Here is a 19,614-nt window from a genome sequence, read left to right as displayed (position 1 = left end):
GCCTCTTAACCTAGTTTAAAAAAAAATCAATCTGAGAGGGAAAGACCCCTCAGAGGTTCTGGCCAAAACAGAAATGATTGCTGTTTATGTTTAAAAGTGAAGGGGGAGGAGTGGCTGAGGCCGACGGGATGGCTTTCAAGGACTCTTCCTGATATGGGTTGATTCTTTCCTGCCACCACCCTTCGTGCTGCTTCTTCCTCTCCCCAGTCCGGCTGCTACTATGCCATTGCCTCTGCCCCACTCCCACCTGTCCACTATGGAGAAGACTGAGATGATCCAGGTCAAGCTGGCTGAGTGATATGACGATGGCCACCTCCATGAGGGTTGTGACTGAGCAGGGGGCCCGAGCTGTCCAACGAGGAGTGTGGTCTGCTTGTGGTGGTCTACAAGAATGTAGTTGGGTTGCGGGGGTGCCGTATGCAGGTCAGCTGGGAGGGCAGTTTCCAGCACAGAGCAGAAAACTGACAAGGAGGTACAGTTGGTCAGGGACTACGAGGAGAAAGTGGAGTCCATCTGCACCACCATCCTGGAATTATTGTTGGATACGTTTTCAATAGCCAATGAGACTAATTCAGAGAGCAGGGTCTTCTGTCATGATTTCTTAAGGCCTTTGCAGCCCTAAGCCTCTGTCATGTCTTGCCTGGATTACTGAAATAACATCTATTCTGTACTTTGATGAAGTAGCCTGTGGTCATGACTGAAGACAAACAGTAGATAATTCCCAAGAAGCATTTGACAGCAGCAAGGAGGAGATGTGACCAGTTCTCCTGGGGCTGGCTCTAACTTTACTGTATTTTACGATGAGCTCCTTTATAACCCAGATACACATTGGCTAAAACGGCTTTTGATGAGGCTGTTGCTGAGCTTGATACACTGAATGAACATGCAGTTGCTTAGAGACAACCTAACAGTAGGGACATCAGACAGTGCAGAAGAAGAATGTTGGTGCTGCAGAAGATGTAGAAAATTAAAATTCATGCAGGAAGATGACCCCATGTCACCTTCCTTTCTCCCAGAAAACCTTTTTACACGCCTTCATTCCTTATAGCTCCACTTGGATTTCCTATAGCAGAGAACCATCCATGTGTATGAAATCAATCATTTATAGTCTTTTCACACTGCAGCTTTGGGAACACTTCATTCCCTGCTTTGTGTCTGTCTTGGCCTTTCTGGTGTGCAGCTGCTGTTGGAGAAAAAATATTAATAACTTCATTTCATTTAAATATAAGTAACTTGCAAACATTTACATAGAGGACAAAAAAGCCTAGTATTTGAAAATCTGAACCAAAAACAAATTCCGGAAAGACGTAAATGAACTGATGCACAGTGAAGTGAGCAGAACTAGAACATTATACACAGTAACAGCAATATTGTATGATGATCAGCTGTGAATGACTTAGCTGTTTGTTCTCACCAGTTCAGTGATCCAAGACAATTCTGAAGGACTTATGCTGAAAAATGCTATCCACCTCCAGAGAAAGAACTGATGGAGTCTGAATGCAGATTAAAGCATACTATTTTTCACTTTCTTTTTTAAAAAAATCTGAACCAGTTTTGCAATTGACTGTGTTTTGTCTATTACAGTGAAGATATGAAAATGTAGTTAAATGAAACTCGAGTGTTTTAGGTAGCTTCCCCTATCCCCCATATTCCTACCTTATTTTTCAGGGTTTTTCTTTCGGCAAACAACTTTCACATGCTCTTCTTACGTATTTCTTTTAAGGAAGAATCTGGAAGCATTGGGTCAAATGGAAGCAAGTTTGGCATTTTAGGGTTAGGGATCATGATCTGAAACACATTTGCTTGGGGCAGCCAGATGGCACAGTGGATAGGGCAACAGCCCAGGAGTCAGGAGGACCTGAATTCAAATTTGGCCTCAGACACTTATTAGCTGTATGACCTTGGGCAAGTCACTTAATCCTCATTGCCTCCAAAAAGTAAAAGAAATATGCCTACTGTAAAATAAGTCCTGGAGTCCATAGTTTATCTGTGACTACAAAAGGTTTTCATACTCTTCTGTTGCTGCTGTTTCATTGGACAATTTCCCTCCTTCAATAAAAGTGCCCTTATCCTGCCTTTGTAGTTCTGTTATCCACTTTGCTATATAATAGAAATAGCATGTAACTACCAGGATACAAATGTTGCTTTTTGGCAAATTAAAGTGCATGTCTTTTTTTTTTTTTGGTGAGGCAATTGGGGTTAAGTAATTTGCCCAAGGTCACACAGCTAGTAAGTGTCAAATGTCTGAGGCTGGATTTGAACTCAGGTCCTCCTGACTCCAAGTCCGGAGCTTTATCCACTGCGCCATCTAGCTGCCCCTTCCTGTCATTTCTTAATAAACTGCAGATTTGTTTACCCGTGAGAGGGTGTCACATTTGTCCAATGACTGTTTCTTGGAAAGTTTGAACCACCATTGTTTGTTGATAATTGTTGATTGTAGTTCCAAAAAAGCCTTGTGAGAATGCTTTATGTGATAGCAAAGTAACATAAAATGAATCCCCCCAAAAAAGCAAAGAGGGGGGAAATATGAGACAGCAGCTAGCTGGGTCAAATGAAAGCCTTTTTATCATCGGGAAGACATGAAGATATTTGTAGGCTGGTGGAGAAAAGTTGCTGTTGATTCTTTATTCTGGAAGAGAATGGCATCTGGAGGGTGGTGTCTTGACTTGCAAATGAATTAGATTTAAGTGAGGCAGGGCTGTGCAAAGTCATCAGCCTCAGTCTCTCTCTCTTCCCTGGAGTGAAGAGGCAGAGATTGATATGTATGACTGCTGGTCTGGGTATGGCGGAGGCAGTGGGGCCGAAGATAGTTAGAGGGATTAACTTTAGTGAACATGACGGATATTTCCCTTTCTGTGATGAGAGAGAAAGGGAGAGGAAATAGTGAAGCTGAGAAGATTTGAGGAATGGGGGACAGGGGGTTGAGGAATCTGGCTTCAGGCTTCTCATGAATGTTCGTTCAGTGTAGGGGCCCTTGGACCTGGATTGGGGGTGAGATAACAAACGTTGTCCCACTCCCTCTGACTTGCTCATGCTTAGGCAGCTATTAAGCATCAGAGGCAGTATTTATGCTCAGGGGTCTCCTCCCTCCAAGCCCAGCATTCTTCCTACAACACCACACTTCCCTTCCATAGCAGGAACTTAATCGATATTCGTTGAAACAATGAATATCAGTGTTCCTGTTTTGAAGCACAGAGAGGTCATGGTGTGTGCCCAGTGTTACTGAATAAACCAATAAAAGAATTAAGTCCTGCATCCAGAGCCCTCTTTTTTCCGTCCCAGCCTTCTTTCCTTGTTCCCACAAGGACCGTGCTGTCTAACGTGACATTGTCTCTCCTGTTTCCCAGGTACTCTGAGCCCTCTTTATGGAAAGCCTACCTGGGGCTGCATGACCAGAGCAAGCCCAATGCCGAAGGGGTGGAAGAGAGGGGATTCAAACAGATCATCTCCCACGCTGCCTTTAACGACTTCACCTTTGACTACGATATTGCTGTTATGGAGCTGGACAAACCTGTCGAGTTCAGCCCTTTAATTCGGCCCATCTGCCTTCCTGATTCATCCCACACCTTCCCTGCGGGCAAGGCCATCTGGGTGACAGGCTGGGGGCACACTAAGGAAGGAGGTGAGAGCCTGGCTCATGGGCTCAGAGGGTCCCTGGAAAGACTTTCCTTTCTACCTCACCACCCTCTCCTGATTCCCCTTCTTTCATTCCCCATTGTGGGCTCACTTCCTTGGACAGGTAACTCCTCTGCCCCCAGGGTGAATGTTGACTCTGATGGCTTCCTTCTTAGGAAAAGGCAGGGCTGGGTGGAGTGGGGGAGGGAGCTATCTGGATGTGGGCAGAGGGGATGTCATTCTGCTGTGGGAAGCTGAGACGACAGAGGAGCCAAGCTGATGTTCTTCTGCTCCTTCTTCCCAACTGCCAGGCACTGGGGCATTGATCCTACAGAAGGGGGAGATCCGAGTGATCAATCAGACCACTTGCGAGTCTTTGCTACCCAACCAGTTGACCCCCCGTATGATGTGCGTGGGCTTCCTCAATGGAGGTATTGATGCCTGCCAGGTAGGCTGCTGCCAATTTTGGAGTGGAGAGGGAAGGTTCCTACAAGAGGGGCTGATGTCGTGACGGGGCTGGGGGAAGAGGAGAGAGAGACACACACACACACACACACACACACACACACACACACACACACAGAGAGAGGGAGAGAGACAGAGACAGACAGGAGAGGGAGACCGACAGAGGAGAGACAGAGACAGGAGAGAGAGACAGAGGAGAGACAGAGACAGAGACAGAGAAATAGACAGACAGAGACAGGAGAGGGAGACCGACAGAGGAGAGACAGAGACAGAGAGAAACAGAGACAGGAGAGAGAGACAAAGAGAGAAGAGAGAGAGACAGAGACAGACAGAGACAGGAGAGGGAGACCGACAGAGGAGAGACAGAGGCAGAGAGAGAGAAAGAGAGAATGAATGTGTGTGTGTGTAAGATGGTGTGATGGGGGGGGTGAACAGGTGAGGAGGCATTGAGGATGTTTGGGAAGTGAGAGTTGGCGTAGGGTTAGAGGCCAGTGATAGAGGGGGTCTAGGAGATGGAGCACTTATGTAGGGTTCTCGTGTGATGTGGGATTTCTTTTCTCTTAGGGTGATTCAGGGGGCCCTCTCTCCAGTGTGGAAGATGATGGGCGGATGTTCCTGGCTGGGGTGGTGAGCTGGGGTGAAGGCTGTGCTCGACGGAACAAGCCAGGTGTCTACACCAGAGTCTCTGTGCTTCGGAACTGGATTAAAGAGAAGACGGGAGTGTAGGGGTTGCCCTACATGTGCTGTCCTCTCCTCACACACATGCATATGAAGATTGAGGATGGGCCAATGGACTCGTCCCTCTTCTGAGGACCCTCCAGGATATGAACTACATCCTTTTGTCTCTGGGGACCATGAATCTACCTGGGAGCCTCAAACTTAGCTCAGGCCCAGCCCCAGCCTCAAACAAACTCTTAGGAAATGGGTATGGAGGAACGCTGGGCAGAGCCTGTGTCTCAACTTAGTATCTGAAGTGTAGGGACACAGATTTTCCCCCAATCCCATCCCTGAGTTTGGATCTGAGAGACTTTGCTAAGCCTTCTGTGTTTTCTCCCTGAAGAGAAGCTCTAAATGTGTCCCCCCACTTTGCTTAGACTAGGGCATCCTATGTGGTCAGTACCTGTGGCCAGAGCCTCTGGAGCTCAGCTCATGCCTGACCCTGAAGAAAATGAGGACCAGGCAGCTGAACTGTTTTTCCTGACTTCCAGTTGTTGTTGTTTGTGTGTGTGTGTGTGTGTGTGTGTGTGTGTGTGTAGTTTTTAATACTTTTTAAATTAATAATTTTACACCACAGTTGATTTCCCTCCTCCATTCCAGTTCAGAAATGCCTTTATTAGATCTATGTACTCTCAGGGATTGGGGCTGGGGGGGTGGTGTGCACAGGAGTGCCCGATTGTGTAATGAAGTGCCATGGCAGTCTTGCTTTATTCTCTAGACAAGCAAGCCCTGTGGTCTCTCTTGTGATACCTTAGAGGCTCAGAAATTCTGGGGGCTTCAGAGGTAAAAGGAGTTGATTCGAGGGGAGGGGGCAGCACCTGCCTAGAATTTGGTCACACACACACACACACACACACACACACACAGAGTTTTCTCTAGGAAGCACCAGGCTATTTGCCTCCTGAAGCTTTTGCTTTAGGAGGGAAAGTCTCCCCTGGTACACGTGTGTGCTGGCTAGTGTCCTACACATAGATGGGCTGCTAGTTCCATTCTTAGTCTAAGTGATGTTCCTGAACCACGGAGGGACAGTATCTTCTTGTTGGAACCTCTCCTTGTTCCACACTCTGTGTTCTCTTTGCCTCAGGCACAGGAGAAGAAAATTTAACTTTTTTTTTTAATTTTAAACTTTCTTGGTTTTTGTGCTTGGGATGGCCCACTGAGGGTCAGTGTTGGCTGATACTCCTCAGAGCTAGAGAAGAGTTCAATTTAATTCAAATCAGCAGACACTTTTAAAGGGGATCTTGTGTGGAGCACATGGTGCTTGGTACTAGGAGAGGTACAGCGTTTCAATAAAACAATCTCTGACCTCCTGAGGCTTAGAAGTCTGGGAGAGACTGGGTGCTCCTTGTCCGAGGGCCTGGAAATGGCCTCTTGTTGATTTTCTCATTTCAGTCTGACCCCTTGTACTTGTTCTGCTGTGTCTGGGGAAAAGGGAAGATGGCCATGGTTCTGTCCACACTGGACCCCATAAAGCACTGGGGTTGATAGACAAGTGTGTGAATGGATCCCCCATCTGGGGCCCAGGGTGAAGGAGGGAACTGTGATCTGCAGTGGAGGGGGAGGGGGCGGGGGGGGAGAGAAGGGTGATAATAGGAAGAATCAGAAAATGATTTCCAAAGAAGTGACTTATATGTACATTTTATTGTTGTAATTGTTGCTCTGTTCTTGTTAAGGGCCCTATTCTGGGCTTTCTCAGTCAAATGTATTTAAGATGCCAGAGCCCCAGGGAAGATATCGGGGACCAAATGTACATTAAAGGGGAAAGTTTTACAAGATTCCAGTCCTTGGTGTAGTTGCTAAGTATTCAGCAGCAAACTCAGCAGCCAGGGTGAATGCACTCCATTCCTAGGCAGAGTTCCACAACAGTAGGATGAGGGAAGAGGGGGAAGAATTGACACAGAACCTGCCTGCCCACAGCTTTCTTCCTTCACTAGCTTGCCATGGTCCTATGTTTCCCTTCTATTATTACTCCCCTAGATTGAACAAAGCAGGCCTTGCTTACAAATTTATTACAATGCATGCATTTCCCAAGATCATGGGGGCTCCCCAGCTTTCTCCCAAATTAGAAGACAAAGCCTGGTTTGAAAGAATGAAACTCAGGAGAGAAGTCTCTGATCATGGGAGGATAGTACCAAGCAATTCCTGGGTGGCCAGGGTATTATGCCACCAGAGAAGAATAAGCCAGGTTAAAAGGCCTGGGTCAACTTGGCAGGTGGAAAGGTCGTAAGGGACAGAACAGGTCCATGTTTCTAGTGCTAAAGGGTGAGTAGGTTGGTGGTTTTTGAGGAGGTAAGGGGTGGGTGGGGCAGAAAGTGGTCAGGGGTACATGTGTATGCATGCATTTCACCCCGTCCCCACCCAACCCCCTTATTTTATACTTTTGCCAAGGAAGGCTATCCCTTTGACTCAATCACATGAGCTACTTTTGGGTATTAAGTTGCCTGGGAATCTGTTGTGTAGAAGAAAGAAGACATGTACTGGTATATACGTACTCAAAAGAATGGGAATATACACACGTGTATACCAATATATCTGGTTGATGTTTCTTAGATAAGAGCTAAGTTTTGGTTAGTTTCAGAAAAATGAGTGTAAGACCTATCAGAACCTAGTGCCCACTGTTTTAAGACTAATCTAGAGTTCCCTGTGACTTGAGGCGAACAATAGAAAATATCATTGCATGTTATCAGTAGCTTTCTAAGATGCCAATGCTCCTAAAGAATCCTGCACACTGGTTTGAGCAAACATTATTTCCACTTGCACCCTAGTTAACAAATTTGCTAATTATTCTCCCTATGACACATGAACTAATTATATGGGGGGGGCAGTGCTGGAGAGAGAGGGACAGATGGGTGGGGGAGGCTGCATAGGTTCAGAAGCTACAGTTTGCCTGCTTTTCCTTTGCTCTCTACTTCATATCAAAGAAGGGCTGATAGAAAAAAAATTTATTTTCAGTTTCACACACACATACAATTTGATGTTTGCCTGTTTGGCATAAGTTTGCATTTTGAATCCAGAAACTTCACCCCAAGCATATAAAGTAAAACACAATTTAATTATTGCAGTCTTCTTCAGTTGTAGCCAAATGCAGTGTTCAGGGCATGAAATGAATTATGTATTTTAAATCTAATTAATCTTTGAGGTTTTCCTCCCTACCATGCCCTCCCCTCGGGCAATAGGATGGCCAGCCTCTACCCCTCCATCTGGTCACTCCATAATTCCCTACTGGCAAGGGCCAGCCCGCTATGGGTCCATCCCCTATTAAGTGGGATTGATGGAATGCACTGTGGATAAGCATGCAGGATTGAGCCAAGAGCAGAGGGGTTTGGGAAGGAAAGGCAGTAGAAGCGTAGGCTAGAAGAGCATACCTGCTGGTGGCAATTGCAGAAGTAAATTTGGAAGATGTGGACAGAGGCCTGGGAGGGGACTTTTTGGGGGTTATTGCCCCTTGTTCGCAAGGGGCTCATCCGTACAGTCAGTTACCAGAATCTATCATGCATGAATTCCACAGATGGATGATGGTGTTCAATGGGTGGCCCATCCCCCAGAAGAAAAACTGGAAAATATAAGCAGAGATATTTCCCTGATGTCTGGATTACTTCTGATGGCCCTGGAATCTTCAAAGGGACCGATCTTTCAGGCCTGCTGTGGATCCCAGGAATGTCTACCAACCAGCCTAGAAACTTTAAGGGCCTACTTAATAATATTCTATGCAGTCCATACAGGCAAAATCTGGAACCTTGCAAACTAAGAGACACTGATCTGGAAAATAAACTATTGCATACCTACTATGTGTCAAGGACCAATATCAAGTATGGGGGACGGAGAGCAATATAAGACATGGTCTTTTTCCATAAAGAGCTTACCAGTTAGTCTAGCACAGTACATTGTGCATATGACTTTAAATAAATATTTGTTGAATTGGGCTAAAGTGAACACAGGAAAAATGTGCTAATGAACACGGCATTTACATGTGTGAGCTGAGTTAAGTAGCTCGGTGGAGGTTTAATAAGTCTGGATAGACTTTCTGGACTAAATGGGGTTTCAGGAGCTGGCCCCCCCTGGAGGCTTTAAGATGTCTGGCTTGGCTCTGTGACTCCCTAATAACATTTCAGGCTAACACTTTTCCTTTTTAGGGAGTGTCATGGCCCCTTTCTTTCCCAGGCAGTTCACCTGCCCCTTCCTTAAAATTCTTCTTCAGTCTAGGTTGACCCTGGAAGGTTGTTCTTGGAGAGGATAGCTGGGTTTGAAAGTTGCCTAGTGTGAAGGAGATTAGGAGTAAGCAGTAGTTATAGCAGAGTTGTTTCTCATTTGAGCCAAAGGTTTAACCATCAGAGTTCCTCTCTCTATTCCACCTCTAGCCCCTAACCCCAAGTGAGAGGTTTTACTATTTTCATAGCCAACAGTCTACCCAATCGAACTTACACAATTCAGACACCCTTCTCTTTCTAGGAGAGACAGAGATGCTCATTATCATGGGTTTACAGATCTAGAGCTGGAAGTGACCTCAGGGGCCAACTAACTGAAATTATAGCTTATTTTTTACAAATGAGGAAACTGAGGCCCAGGGAGATTATATCACTTGTCTAACGTCAGAGGATTTGGACATGTGAGCATAGGGGATAAAAGTGCAAATGTAAGGAAGACTCAAAGATGAAGAATTTCTCCAACTAAATGCTGACCCCTTGGCAGGCAGAGTTGAGCCCTTAAGAACAGCAGGAATTTTTTCAGATCTTTTATGGTCACTTGCCATTTCTGTATTTCCCCAGGGAAGAAAGAATCTTGGGATCTATGGCCTCTATTATAAAAAATGCTTACTTGGACAGCTATGCATGGCTTATTCCACCTTGGTTCATAGGCATTATTAGCTGGAAGGTAAGCTAAACAGCTCCAGTCTTCTTGAGTCAGTGTGTAGTGGTCAGGAAACCTGGCTTTGAATCTTGGATTAGACACTGAATAGAGGACACAACCTGGTGGAGGGAAAAGAGTGGGGGGATTTGGCACCAGAAAGCCTGAGTTAATATCCTAGCTCTGTTACTACCTCTGTGACCTTGAGCAAGTCACTTTACATTCTTAAGGTTGAGTGGGTTGGACTCTTGAGGTCAATTCAATAAACATTTATTAAGTGTCTACCTCATGCCAGATGGGGCTAGATGTACAGACAGAAATGAAAATAGCATCTGCCCTCTGAAAGCTTACATTCATTCTATGGAGTTGGACAAAAACAAAATGCACATATGTAAGTAAATATAAGATAGGTACAAAGCAGTCACAGAGTGTGTTCCAAATCTAAATTGATCCTAGATTGTGTGATTATAAGTATTTTTTAATATTAATTTACTTTTAGTTTTCAACATTCACTTCCATAAGCTTTTGAGTTTTAAATTTTCTCCCCCTCCTTCCACACCTCCCTCCCCAAGAAGGTGTGCAATCTGATATAGGCTCTATGTATATATTCCTGTTATACATATTTTTATATTAGTCATGTTGTAAAGAAGAATTAAGGCCAACAGGAGGAACCCAAGAAAGAAGAAACAAAATAAAACAGAAGGAAAAAAAAGAGCAAATAGCATGCTTCGATCTGCGTTCAAACTCCATAGTTCTTTCTCTGGATGTGGATAGCATTTTCCATCATGAGACTTTTGGAGATGTCTTAGATCCCTGCAATGTTGAGAAGAGCTAAGTCCATCAAAGTTAGTCATGTGATTATAAGTATTATTAGTTTCTAAAGATTTTAAGGAACCTAACCTCTCAGTTTTCTTCATCTGTAAAATGGACATGATAATAAACTATACACCTCACTAGGCTGTTATTCAGAAGACAGTTTGTAAGCCTTAAAATGCTATATAAGTGTGACTATTTCTTAGGACAATTAATTTCCATTTTTATGAAGCTTTGAGGTGGGGGAGGGGGAGAGGGAAATGCTGAGAATAAATTCTCTAAGAATTTGTCACTTTCCTCCTCAATGGGAGAAGAGGAGTTTTATTACAGCAGTAAGTCTAGGGAGCTATGGTTATATTAGGCTATATTTGTTACGATTCCCTGCATCAAGCCAGTTGCTCACTTGTGTCCTTAAATTTACTTGATTCTGGAGATGCAAACTGTGTTTCTATCCTCTCTCCAACTTCTTTGGGCCTAGGCAGAGGAAGCAAGGAATTCCACCTGACAGGATTATAGGCTCATAGCAAACAGGGACCTCGGAGGTTACCTAGTCCAAGCCTTTCATTTTACAGATGGAGAAACTGAGGTCCAGAGAGGTGAAATGACTTGCCCAGTGTAATGGCTACCAAGTGGTAAATCTGAGATTTGAACCCAAGGATCTCTGACATCAACTTCAGCACCATAAAAATTGGAAAGCTTTGTTTGGGAGTGGAAGTGAGGGGTTGGGAATGGTAGGACAGACAGGCAACACACATTTATTAAGCATTTATCTTAATGGGTGAAATAGTTTGAAGTTACTTTGTCTCAGAGCTCAGGTCCTTGGGAGCTTGGGTAGGAGACCTTGGGGATGATGGCCTGGCCATAGCCCAAAGGATGTGAAACACAATCTTTGAATGTCAAAGCACTCTTCCCTCAGTCCTGGACTAGAAGCATGGAATTCCATAGGTCTAACTCCAACCATCATGCCTCCCCCAGTTTGTTCCTTAAAGTCATTGTCAAGTTCTTTCCAGGGGCTAGTGGAAATGATTCCATTGTCTGTCCATTCCATTGTCTCAGAATCTTCCAGCAGGGGTGATCTATGCTTGGGTTTTCCTGGGATGCAAACCTAACTTTCCCTTTCCCCTTGGCTGGCTGAACTTTTCTTCCACTATGGTTCTTTTGCCTCCAGTTAGAAGCTTTTTCCTTGCTCACACCCCTGAGATTGAAACTGTCTCATTGGTGGGCCAGACCCACGCTCTTCTCTATACTTAAAGAAACTGTCAGTTGGACCCTACCTAGAGGGTGGTTTCTTGATCCAGTGTTGTGCAACTGATGCTGGATTCTGAGTCCTGTGTTTCTACCACCTGTGTGACCTTGGGCAAGTCACTTCTCTGGGCCTCCGTGTTCTTATTTGTAAGATGAGGGGGTTGTCATAGATGATCTTCTACAGACATTTTTAGAACACCTGAGGGGGAGGTAGGATGTGGCATTATCACTAATTTTACAAACTAGTACAGACTATGGGGACAGGCACAGTCTAAGTATCCAATCAAGGCTGGCTCACCATCAAAAGTCTGCTTAATGAATAAGCTCTTGCATCAGACCCTTTACTGGGCATTACTTTAAAGTTCATAACCCAAGGGAGAAGGGATCAAGGAAGGCCCAAGGCATTGAAGATCATAGATAAGAGATAGACTGTGACAGAGCACCACAGATAGGGATTGAATCTGTGATTTCAGTGGTAGAGGGTGTTGATCTGCAATTTATAGTCAAGTCACCCAGAAAACGGGGAGATTAAGTGATCTGCTCTGTGCTAAGTGCTCATTTCAATGAGTGTCTGGTTGAGGGGAAAGGGAACAGGGAGATTAGGGATAAGGGGTAAAAGACCAGTTGACAGGCAGCTAGGTGACGAAGTGGATAGAGCACTGGCCCTGAAGTCAGGAGGACCTCAGTTCAAATCCGGCCTCAGACCAAACACTTGACACTCACTAGCTGTGGGATCCTGGGCAAGTCACTTAACCCCAATTGCCTAAAGGGGGGAAAAAAAAAGACCAGCTGATCCAAACTTGAGGGCTGCTCAAATTTAAATAACAATTCAAATTTAAGTAACTCTTTGTAGTTACAAAATGTTTTGCATATAGTATATTTTAAAAAGTGGGATTAGTGCCAAGAAGCAAGAACTTGCTTTTTAAAAATGAGTCATAAAGGACGCCCATTGCCATTTGAGAATGGAACTCAGGTGTCTTGATTCCCAAGTGGTGGTGGGGCCATCTGACCAGAGTCACTTACCGGAATACAGAACAACGTCAGAGGATGTTCCTACTGGTTAGAAAGAATCTTGCTTTTCATATGGCCCATATCTCTTGAGGAAACAGAAGCCTAGAGAAGGTTAGTGACTTACCCAAGGGCTAGCTCTGGGCCTGGACTTTTGAAAAATGTGTGCAGAGATTTTCCTCCCCCTTGTGAGCTCAAAAGAAAAGCATTTAAGAGGGCACATATAAGAGAAGGGAAGGGGAGAATGCGCTGGGAGAGGTCTCAGGAATACAAGCACACTCATGGCCCTGAGTGAGGGTCTTCCCACCTGCAACTCTCATGCCAGGTAGGCTACTCATTGATTCAGACTTGGGTTTAAGGGGTCAGCTGGGCACTGAAATGCTTTCTTTAAAAAGAAATTATTCCTGACACTTCTTTCCCAATGGCCTGGGGTTATTCTCTTCCCCTCATTGGGACTTGATAATTCCTCCACCACCCCTAGCAGTCCTCTGCATGTTTCCCTCACAGGGTGGCCAGGACATCTGCTTCCTTTTATTTTTCTGCCTGGGCCAGTGCTGAGTGGAAGGAGACAAAGGTTTCCTTGCTGCTGCAGTCTAGGCCAGCAGGACAACATGTTCCCTCCACTGATTCAGAAGGACCAGTCTCTGCCCCCTTCATCCTGCTTCCCAGAAGGCTCACCTCTCCACATGCTACTTTGCCTTGGAGAAAGGAGCCAGAGAGGGGAGTGCAGAGGCCAAATTCGATGGGGAAAACCTCCACCCGGAGCAATGTGTGGGAGGAGAGGAGTTGCGGGGGAAGCTCTGGTTTGGAGCCATGGAATAATTCAGAATAGTCCCCTGGGCTGTGGTTTGCTAGCCCAAAGCAGGAAAGGGTCTTCCAGACTCTTGTCTTAGCTGCTAGGATACAAGGGCCTCTGCCAGGGACTTGAACGGAATCAAGTTTCCACTGGAACCCATGATGCCAACACAATCCTTCATACTGAATAGGTCGACCTAGACATGTTGCAGGGATGAAAGTGAAATACATTTAGACAAGAACCTAGTTACTGGTAATCTGGGGGCTAGGGCCAAAAGTGATGTGAGTTAGGTTTTCAATTAAATGAACCGTATCAGTTTGATTTTCTTGCTGTTCAAAAACTTTGTAAAACATACAAGTGTGGGTACCAGTTTGAACTGGCTTAGGAGAGTGAATGTGTGCATTTGTGTGCATGTGTCCTTGAAAGTCCTTTGAATCTGTTAAAAATGATTTGTCTTTGGTGTGGGACTTAGCAAACAAATGTGATTCCTTGAGGTTTGCCCTTTTTTTCCCTCCCCAAGACCTCTTATTTGGTAAGAACAGTAGAGGGCGCTAATGCACTATCTTTAAACACCTCCCAGAGAAAAGAGGGGATATGGAAGCGAAAAGTTCAAACAGACTGTCCTTGCCCTCTTCCTGCCAACACATATACATGGGATCTGGGGCACAATGATGATGAGCATGTGGCAGCACACACAACATTTCATGTCTTTCTGCAAAAGCCACTACAAAAACCTAGGTTCTGAGAACACAATACAATTTTCCAGATGTGGTTCAAATGCAAAAGGCCAGTGTGTTTGCTACAGGGTTAAAGGTAAGTTTGGATGACCTCCATGAAAAAGGAGGGCTCGAGCCACTGCTGTGCCCATTACTCTCCAAAGGGCATATTCCCTCCCAACCCTACCCGCCCCCCACCATGTTATCTGGCAAATAGGCAACTGTTCTCAGTCCAGAAATGATCTACTCACCACGGCTTGGAGAAACTGGATGCCATTTTCATTTCAAGAAGTATTTACTTTTATTTCTGAACTTGATGGCCAACTTCAATTCCTGGCCTTGGAACTTCAACTCTGAACCTTTATGGGGCCCAGAGGGTGTGTTATGGGAGAAGGGTAATTTCCTGAGTCCTTGGCAAGTTCTTAGTAGGTCTAACAGGATTCAGGGTTATGGCTGCAAAATCAGGGCTCAGAGCCCTCCCCCTTCTGAATGGCACAATCCATCCCTGGAATTACTCATTTTCTTCTATTCTTGAAGAGAGCTACCAGGAAAATCCTCTCTCAGATACTTTAAGAAAGTTTATGTCTTCTTTTAGCTTTTTTTCTTTAAATATAGTGCCTTTTAAAAAAATCTGTATGACTATTGGCAAAGAAGTCCCCAGGAGTTATTAAGCTAAAACTTAGTATCAGAGGAATACACATTTGGGTTTCAGATCTTATTTTTCCTTTCCTGGACCTTATTACAAAATGTCTCTATTGACCTGTTCTCTGCCCACTAACACTTTTACTTTCAGCAAGGAGTAACTGCAAATTAGCCAATTCATGAGAATACATTTAGTAATGTGATGTTACATGGCATATTTGAAATTTTGTTAACCATTTCACAGGGAAGGACCATGAGAATAAATTGATCCTTTCTTCCTCACGTCCTAAGGTAGTTTAAAATAAGTAATTTTCAAAGTTTCAAACTATTTTTTCCTCCATTCACAGCATACTGGTTTCATTTATAGATTTCATTTAAATTAAATGACACTGTCCACATAATTTTAATTTTCCTCCTTTGAGCCTCTTCCATTCTCTACAAAGGGCTGATCAGATTCTACTAGCACAAATTTCAATGATTCAAGGGGCATCTAATTTTTTCTTTGTAGGGAAATTTCATTGTGGCACCCTGGTAGCAATTACATTTTCAGTCTGCAGAAGCTAGAGATAAAAAAGCCCAGCCTCTTTTTCCACAGAGAACTTGAAATATATAAATGTACTGACAAGAGGGCGAGAGGCAGGTATTATGGGCACACTTTTCCCCCTCACCCCATTTCCTCCAAGCTCCTGAGCAGCTTTCTCTTCCCCTTCACATACTCTGTATTCCCAGAAAATGAGCCTCCTTGCTCTTCTCTGAACTCAGTACTTCATCTTCTGCTATCATGGCACATCTTTCATGCCTGCCCTGCATCACACTCCTCAAATCTCAACTCATGTTGTCACCTCTAAATAGAAGGGAATCTTCTGATATCCTTAGCTGTTAATGCTTACTCTCCCCTCCACAAATCACACATATACTTAGCTGTATACACCCACATACTTTTCCACATCTTACAGGATATGGCGTTTTATATTTTCCATCATACTAGTATTTGTTGTAATGGGATTTTGCTTGTATTCTTTCCAAAATAGGGAAATTAGAATTAAATGTAGCTTTTTAATAAGTGCTTTGCCACAGGATGAACAGCTCAAAAGTAAGTTTCTGGCTACTACAATTAGTATCACCTTAACAGTAGCACTATACTTGAACTTACGTTTAACTTGTGGTCCATTATGACCCTCCCTAGTTATTTTTAGTTGCCCTTGGACTTGGTGAATCATTCCTAATTTTGTATCTCTAAGATTATTTGTAGACAGGATAGGATAACCATTGGGGTGCAAGAACAAAATGTTACCTTCAAATGACAACATATTGCATAGGCTGTGACCCATCTTCCATATACCTAGGGGTGACCTTGGAGAATGGGAATGGGGACCTCCTGCTCTAAGGTTTTGGCCACATTGGTGCTCAGAATTGTGCTGTGCTGGCCAGGAAACAAAGACCCAGATGAGGCATCTGGTTCCCATTGGAGTTGGGGGGTTGCCGGGCTGAACCGAGCTAGGAGTCACTTTTTCCTCTGCTCTTGGCTCTGCTGCAGCCCCTCCACCTCCCCCACCCCCAACATACACTTTACAGTGGGAGAGAACTGGAAAATCCACTGACTCATACAGGAGCTGGAATAAACCAGAGTGTGTGTGGGGAGAAAGGCTCCAGGTGGAAAAGGGAAAGAGAGCTGAGAAAGTGGCAACAGGATCTCCTCACTTCCCAATTCTGGACCTAGATCTGTGCTGGCCTTGGCTAGCAGAAGCAACTTTCCAAATAGCCAGTGGAGCACAAAGAAAATAATACTTTTTTGGGGGGAAGGGGTGGAAGTGGGGACACTTAGGCTCAGTGACTAATGAGGAAAAGGGGCATGGGCAAGAAAGCCTGTAAGGAGGGTATATTCACCCCAGCTGGGTGCCTGTTGAGTTTCCAGGGGATAAAAGAGGAGGGTGAGGACATTACGTTCTTTGATTTGATGAAGGGACAACAAGGAGAAAAGTTGGGGCCTCTGTGGGAGCCTCAGTCCTACAGTGGTCTGACAGCAGTTCTAAGACTTGGAGATCATGAATGACAACAACAGCCCATTAGAAGAGTGTGGCACTGGGGCAACTAGATGGCACAGCGTATAGAGCACAGGCTGCAGTCAGGAGGACCCGAGATCGAGCCCGACCTCAGACACTTGACACTAGCTGTGTGACCTTGGGCAAGTCACTTAGCCCCATTGCCTGAGCCAAAAAAAAAAAAATTAAATAAAAAGGTGTGGGACTCACTAAAGTCCACTTAATTCCAAAGATGGGTGTATCAAGGGGTAGGCATTTGGGAGAAGTCAGAGAAACTCATTGAAAGGGCCCTCAGGGGCCATCCAACTCTTACCCTACCAAGAATCCTCTCTACAGCATCCCCAACAGGGAAGCCTCTTCTCCTAGTCACTACTAGAACAGGAATGCAAATTGGATTCCCCAATTCAACTTATTTGTTGTCTTGAGGTGATTAATCTAGTATAAAGCCTATTTCTGTCTCATTGTTACTCTTCCTTGTTAGTACGAAGCAAAGACCAAATCCAAATGATGGTTTAGTACTTTTCAACACTTTTGTATTTGAATAAAAATATACTTACACGCCAATCAATAAGCATGTAAGTGCTGACAATTTCTCAGGTATCTTGTTGATCTTCTTTAAGATTCCTCAATAAGTGACCAAACTATGTTGGCTCATCTTCCTTGTATAAGAAACCTGTCTTGTGCTGGCTAAAGGTCTGTACCTGTGCAGATATCTGTGGGGGTGTGACTTGGAACATACCTGTTTGTATAACCCATGCAGGCTATGTCTACATGTGACTAGTATAAAGCCTAGACATTGTCTATAAGCATTTGGGTTAGTATGCTTATACGGCATGGGAACATCTGTCACAAGAGACAGTGTGGTGTAGTGGAAAGGGTAAAGGATTTATTGAACTAGTTCTAATTGTTATTGTCTCTGTAGAGGACTTCAGGCAAATTATTTTTCCTTTCCTGGTCTGTTTCCTTATATGAGGGGATTAGATTAAGATGATTTCTTAAGATCTCTTTAGCTCTAAAAATCTGTGATTCATCTCTTTTTATTTTATTGAAATTCTAAAATTCAGCTCAATTGTATCTCAGTAAGACCTTCCTGGACAAAACCAGCCTGAGGTAGTCTCCCAAATGAGATAGCATTTATCCATCACTTACGTAGCACTTAACATAGAATCTCTAGTACACTACCTGTGTACATAGCTTGTTAAGCTCTTTGAGGGCGGGGATTATGTCTTGAACTTCTCTAAGCAAGGTATTATTCTTGAGTTCTCATTCATCTTATACAGCCAATCTACTGTCAAAGTCTGTGGATTGACTCTACCTTCTTAATCTTTTACATATGCCCTGTCATACTGCCACCATATGTTTCAGGCTCTCATTATCTCATGCCTGGACCACTGTAAGAAACTCCTGTTTGGTTCCCCTTGTCTTAAATCTCTCCCCACTCCACTTCATCCTCCACTCAACTGTCAAATGTGACTTCCCTATTCAATCAACTTCAGTGCCCCTGCTGTTTGGTATTCAAACCTCCGGCCCCCCTCTAACTTCTCCAGTCTTCTTACACTTGACTTTCCTTTCACATAGCCTGTGATCCAGTGACACTGGCCGCCTTGTTCCTCAAACAAGACTTCCCATCTCTCACTTTCACCAAGCATTCCCACATGCTTTGAACTCTCTCTCTGCTCAACTCCTCTTGGCTACCCTGGTTTCCTTCAATCTACAGCCAGTCTTGCCTGCAAAAAGCTTTTTTAGACCCCTTTTACTGCTAGTGCCTTCCCGCTGTTGATTATCTTCAATTTATCCTGTATACATCATATTGTCTTTTACTTTTTTGTATCTGCAGCCCTTAATACAGTACCTGGCATAGAGTAGGTGCTAAGTGCATGCTGACAGTGATACACAGTACACTGAAAAATACCATCTAGTAACAGTAGATCCTTAGATATTTATTGAATATGTACATGCATTGTATACAAGTACAGATAAATTCTTTTTTGGGGTAGTGTTAATAACTATAGAAAGCAGAAATCTATGTGAAGTCCCTGAATGAGGGGTGTGTGTGTGTGTGTGTGTGTGTGTGTGTGTGTGTGTGTATAGGTTATGCTCACGGATTAGAGGCACAAGAAACAAATTTAATGATTAAATTACTCAAAGTCTATAAAAGGTAAAACTTTGGTTGCAGAGAATGAACCATGTTTGCCAAGCTTTTTTTTCCCCTTTTTTAAAAATAAAAACCCATAGCTGCTGCCAGCATTTGGCCTGAGACTTTCTAAAGGCCCTCAGTGAAGACGGTTTGTCAGGCTGTTTGGCTTGTGCCAGGGAATTATGCTTCCTACATACTTATCCAGCAGTGAACTCTTATTAGACCTGGAAACATTTTGGTGTTGGATTTCTTTATTGTTAGGTATTTATTTAAAAAAAAATTTTTTTTTGGTCAAGGTCTGTTATACCTTAGCCTCTACTCCACTGACCTCTGGGCTAGATCTCCAAAACCAAACCTTTAACATCATCTACAGCAACACATTCACCTCATTCTGTTGTAGCTGTACCCTGATAACTAGACCCCAAGTGTCAACTTGTCAAGAGTAGAGACCCAAGTGAGATCTTCAGTTTTGTCAAACAGTTTACAATTGAAAACAGGTAGAGCCAGTCTGTGGAAGAACAGTTCTGAATATTTTTGGTGAGCAGGTGGGGGGCAGGGGATGGGGGATGGGAG

General features: G+C 44.1%; 1 protein-coding gene across 1 annotated transcript in view; it reads left to right on the top strand.

Moving 5' to 3' along the window:
• ST14 (ST14 transmembrane serine protease matriptase) overlaps positions 1-6,572 on the top strand; it is a 70,688-nt gene extending 64,116 nt beyond the window's left edge. The window contains exons 17-19 of the mRNA XM_020963812.2: positions 3,348-3,622; positions 3,927-4,063; positions 4,645-6,572. Of these exons, the coding sequence (XP_020819471.1) occupies positions 3,348-3,622; positions 3,927-4,063; positions 4,645-4,806 (574 nt within the window). The 3' untranslated portion in view covers positions 4,807-6,572. The remainder of the gene's footprint in view (positions 1-3,347; positions 3,623-3,926; positions 4,064-4,644) is intronic.
• The last annotated feature ends 13,042 nt before the right edge of the window (positions 6,573-19,614 follow it).

The sequence above is a fragment of the Phascolarctos cinereus genome, unplaced genomic scaffold (assembly GCF_003287225.1).
Source record: "Phascolarctos cinereus isolate Bilbo 61053 unplaced genomic scaffold, phaCin_HiC Scaffold_726;HRSCAF=1367, whole genome shotgun sequence".
In the NCBI taxonomy this organism is placed as follows: Eukaryota; Metazoa; Chordata; class Mammalia; order Diprotodontia; family Phascolarctidae; genus Phascolarctos; species Phascolarctos cinereus.
The sequence above is the reverse complement of the archived record's forward strand: the minus strand, read 5'-3'. Positions and strand labels throughout refer to the sequence as shown.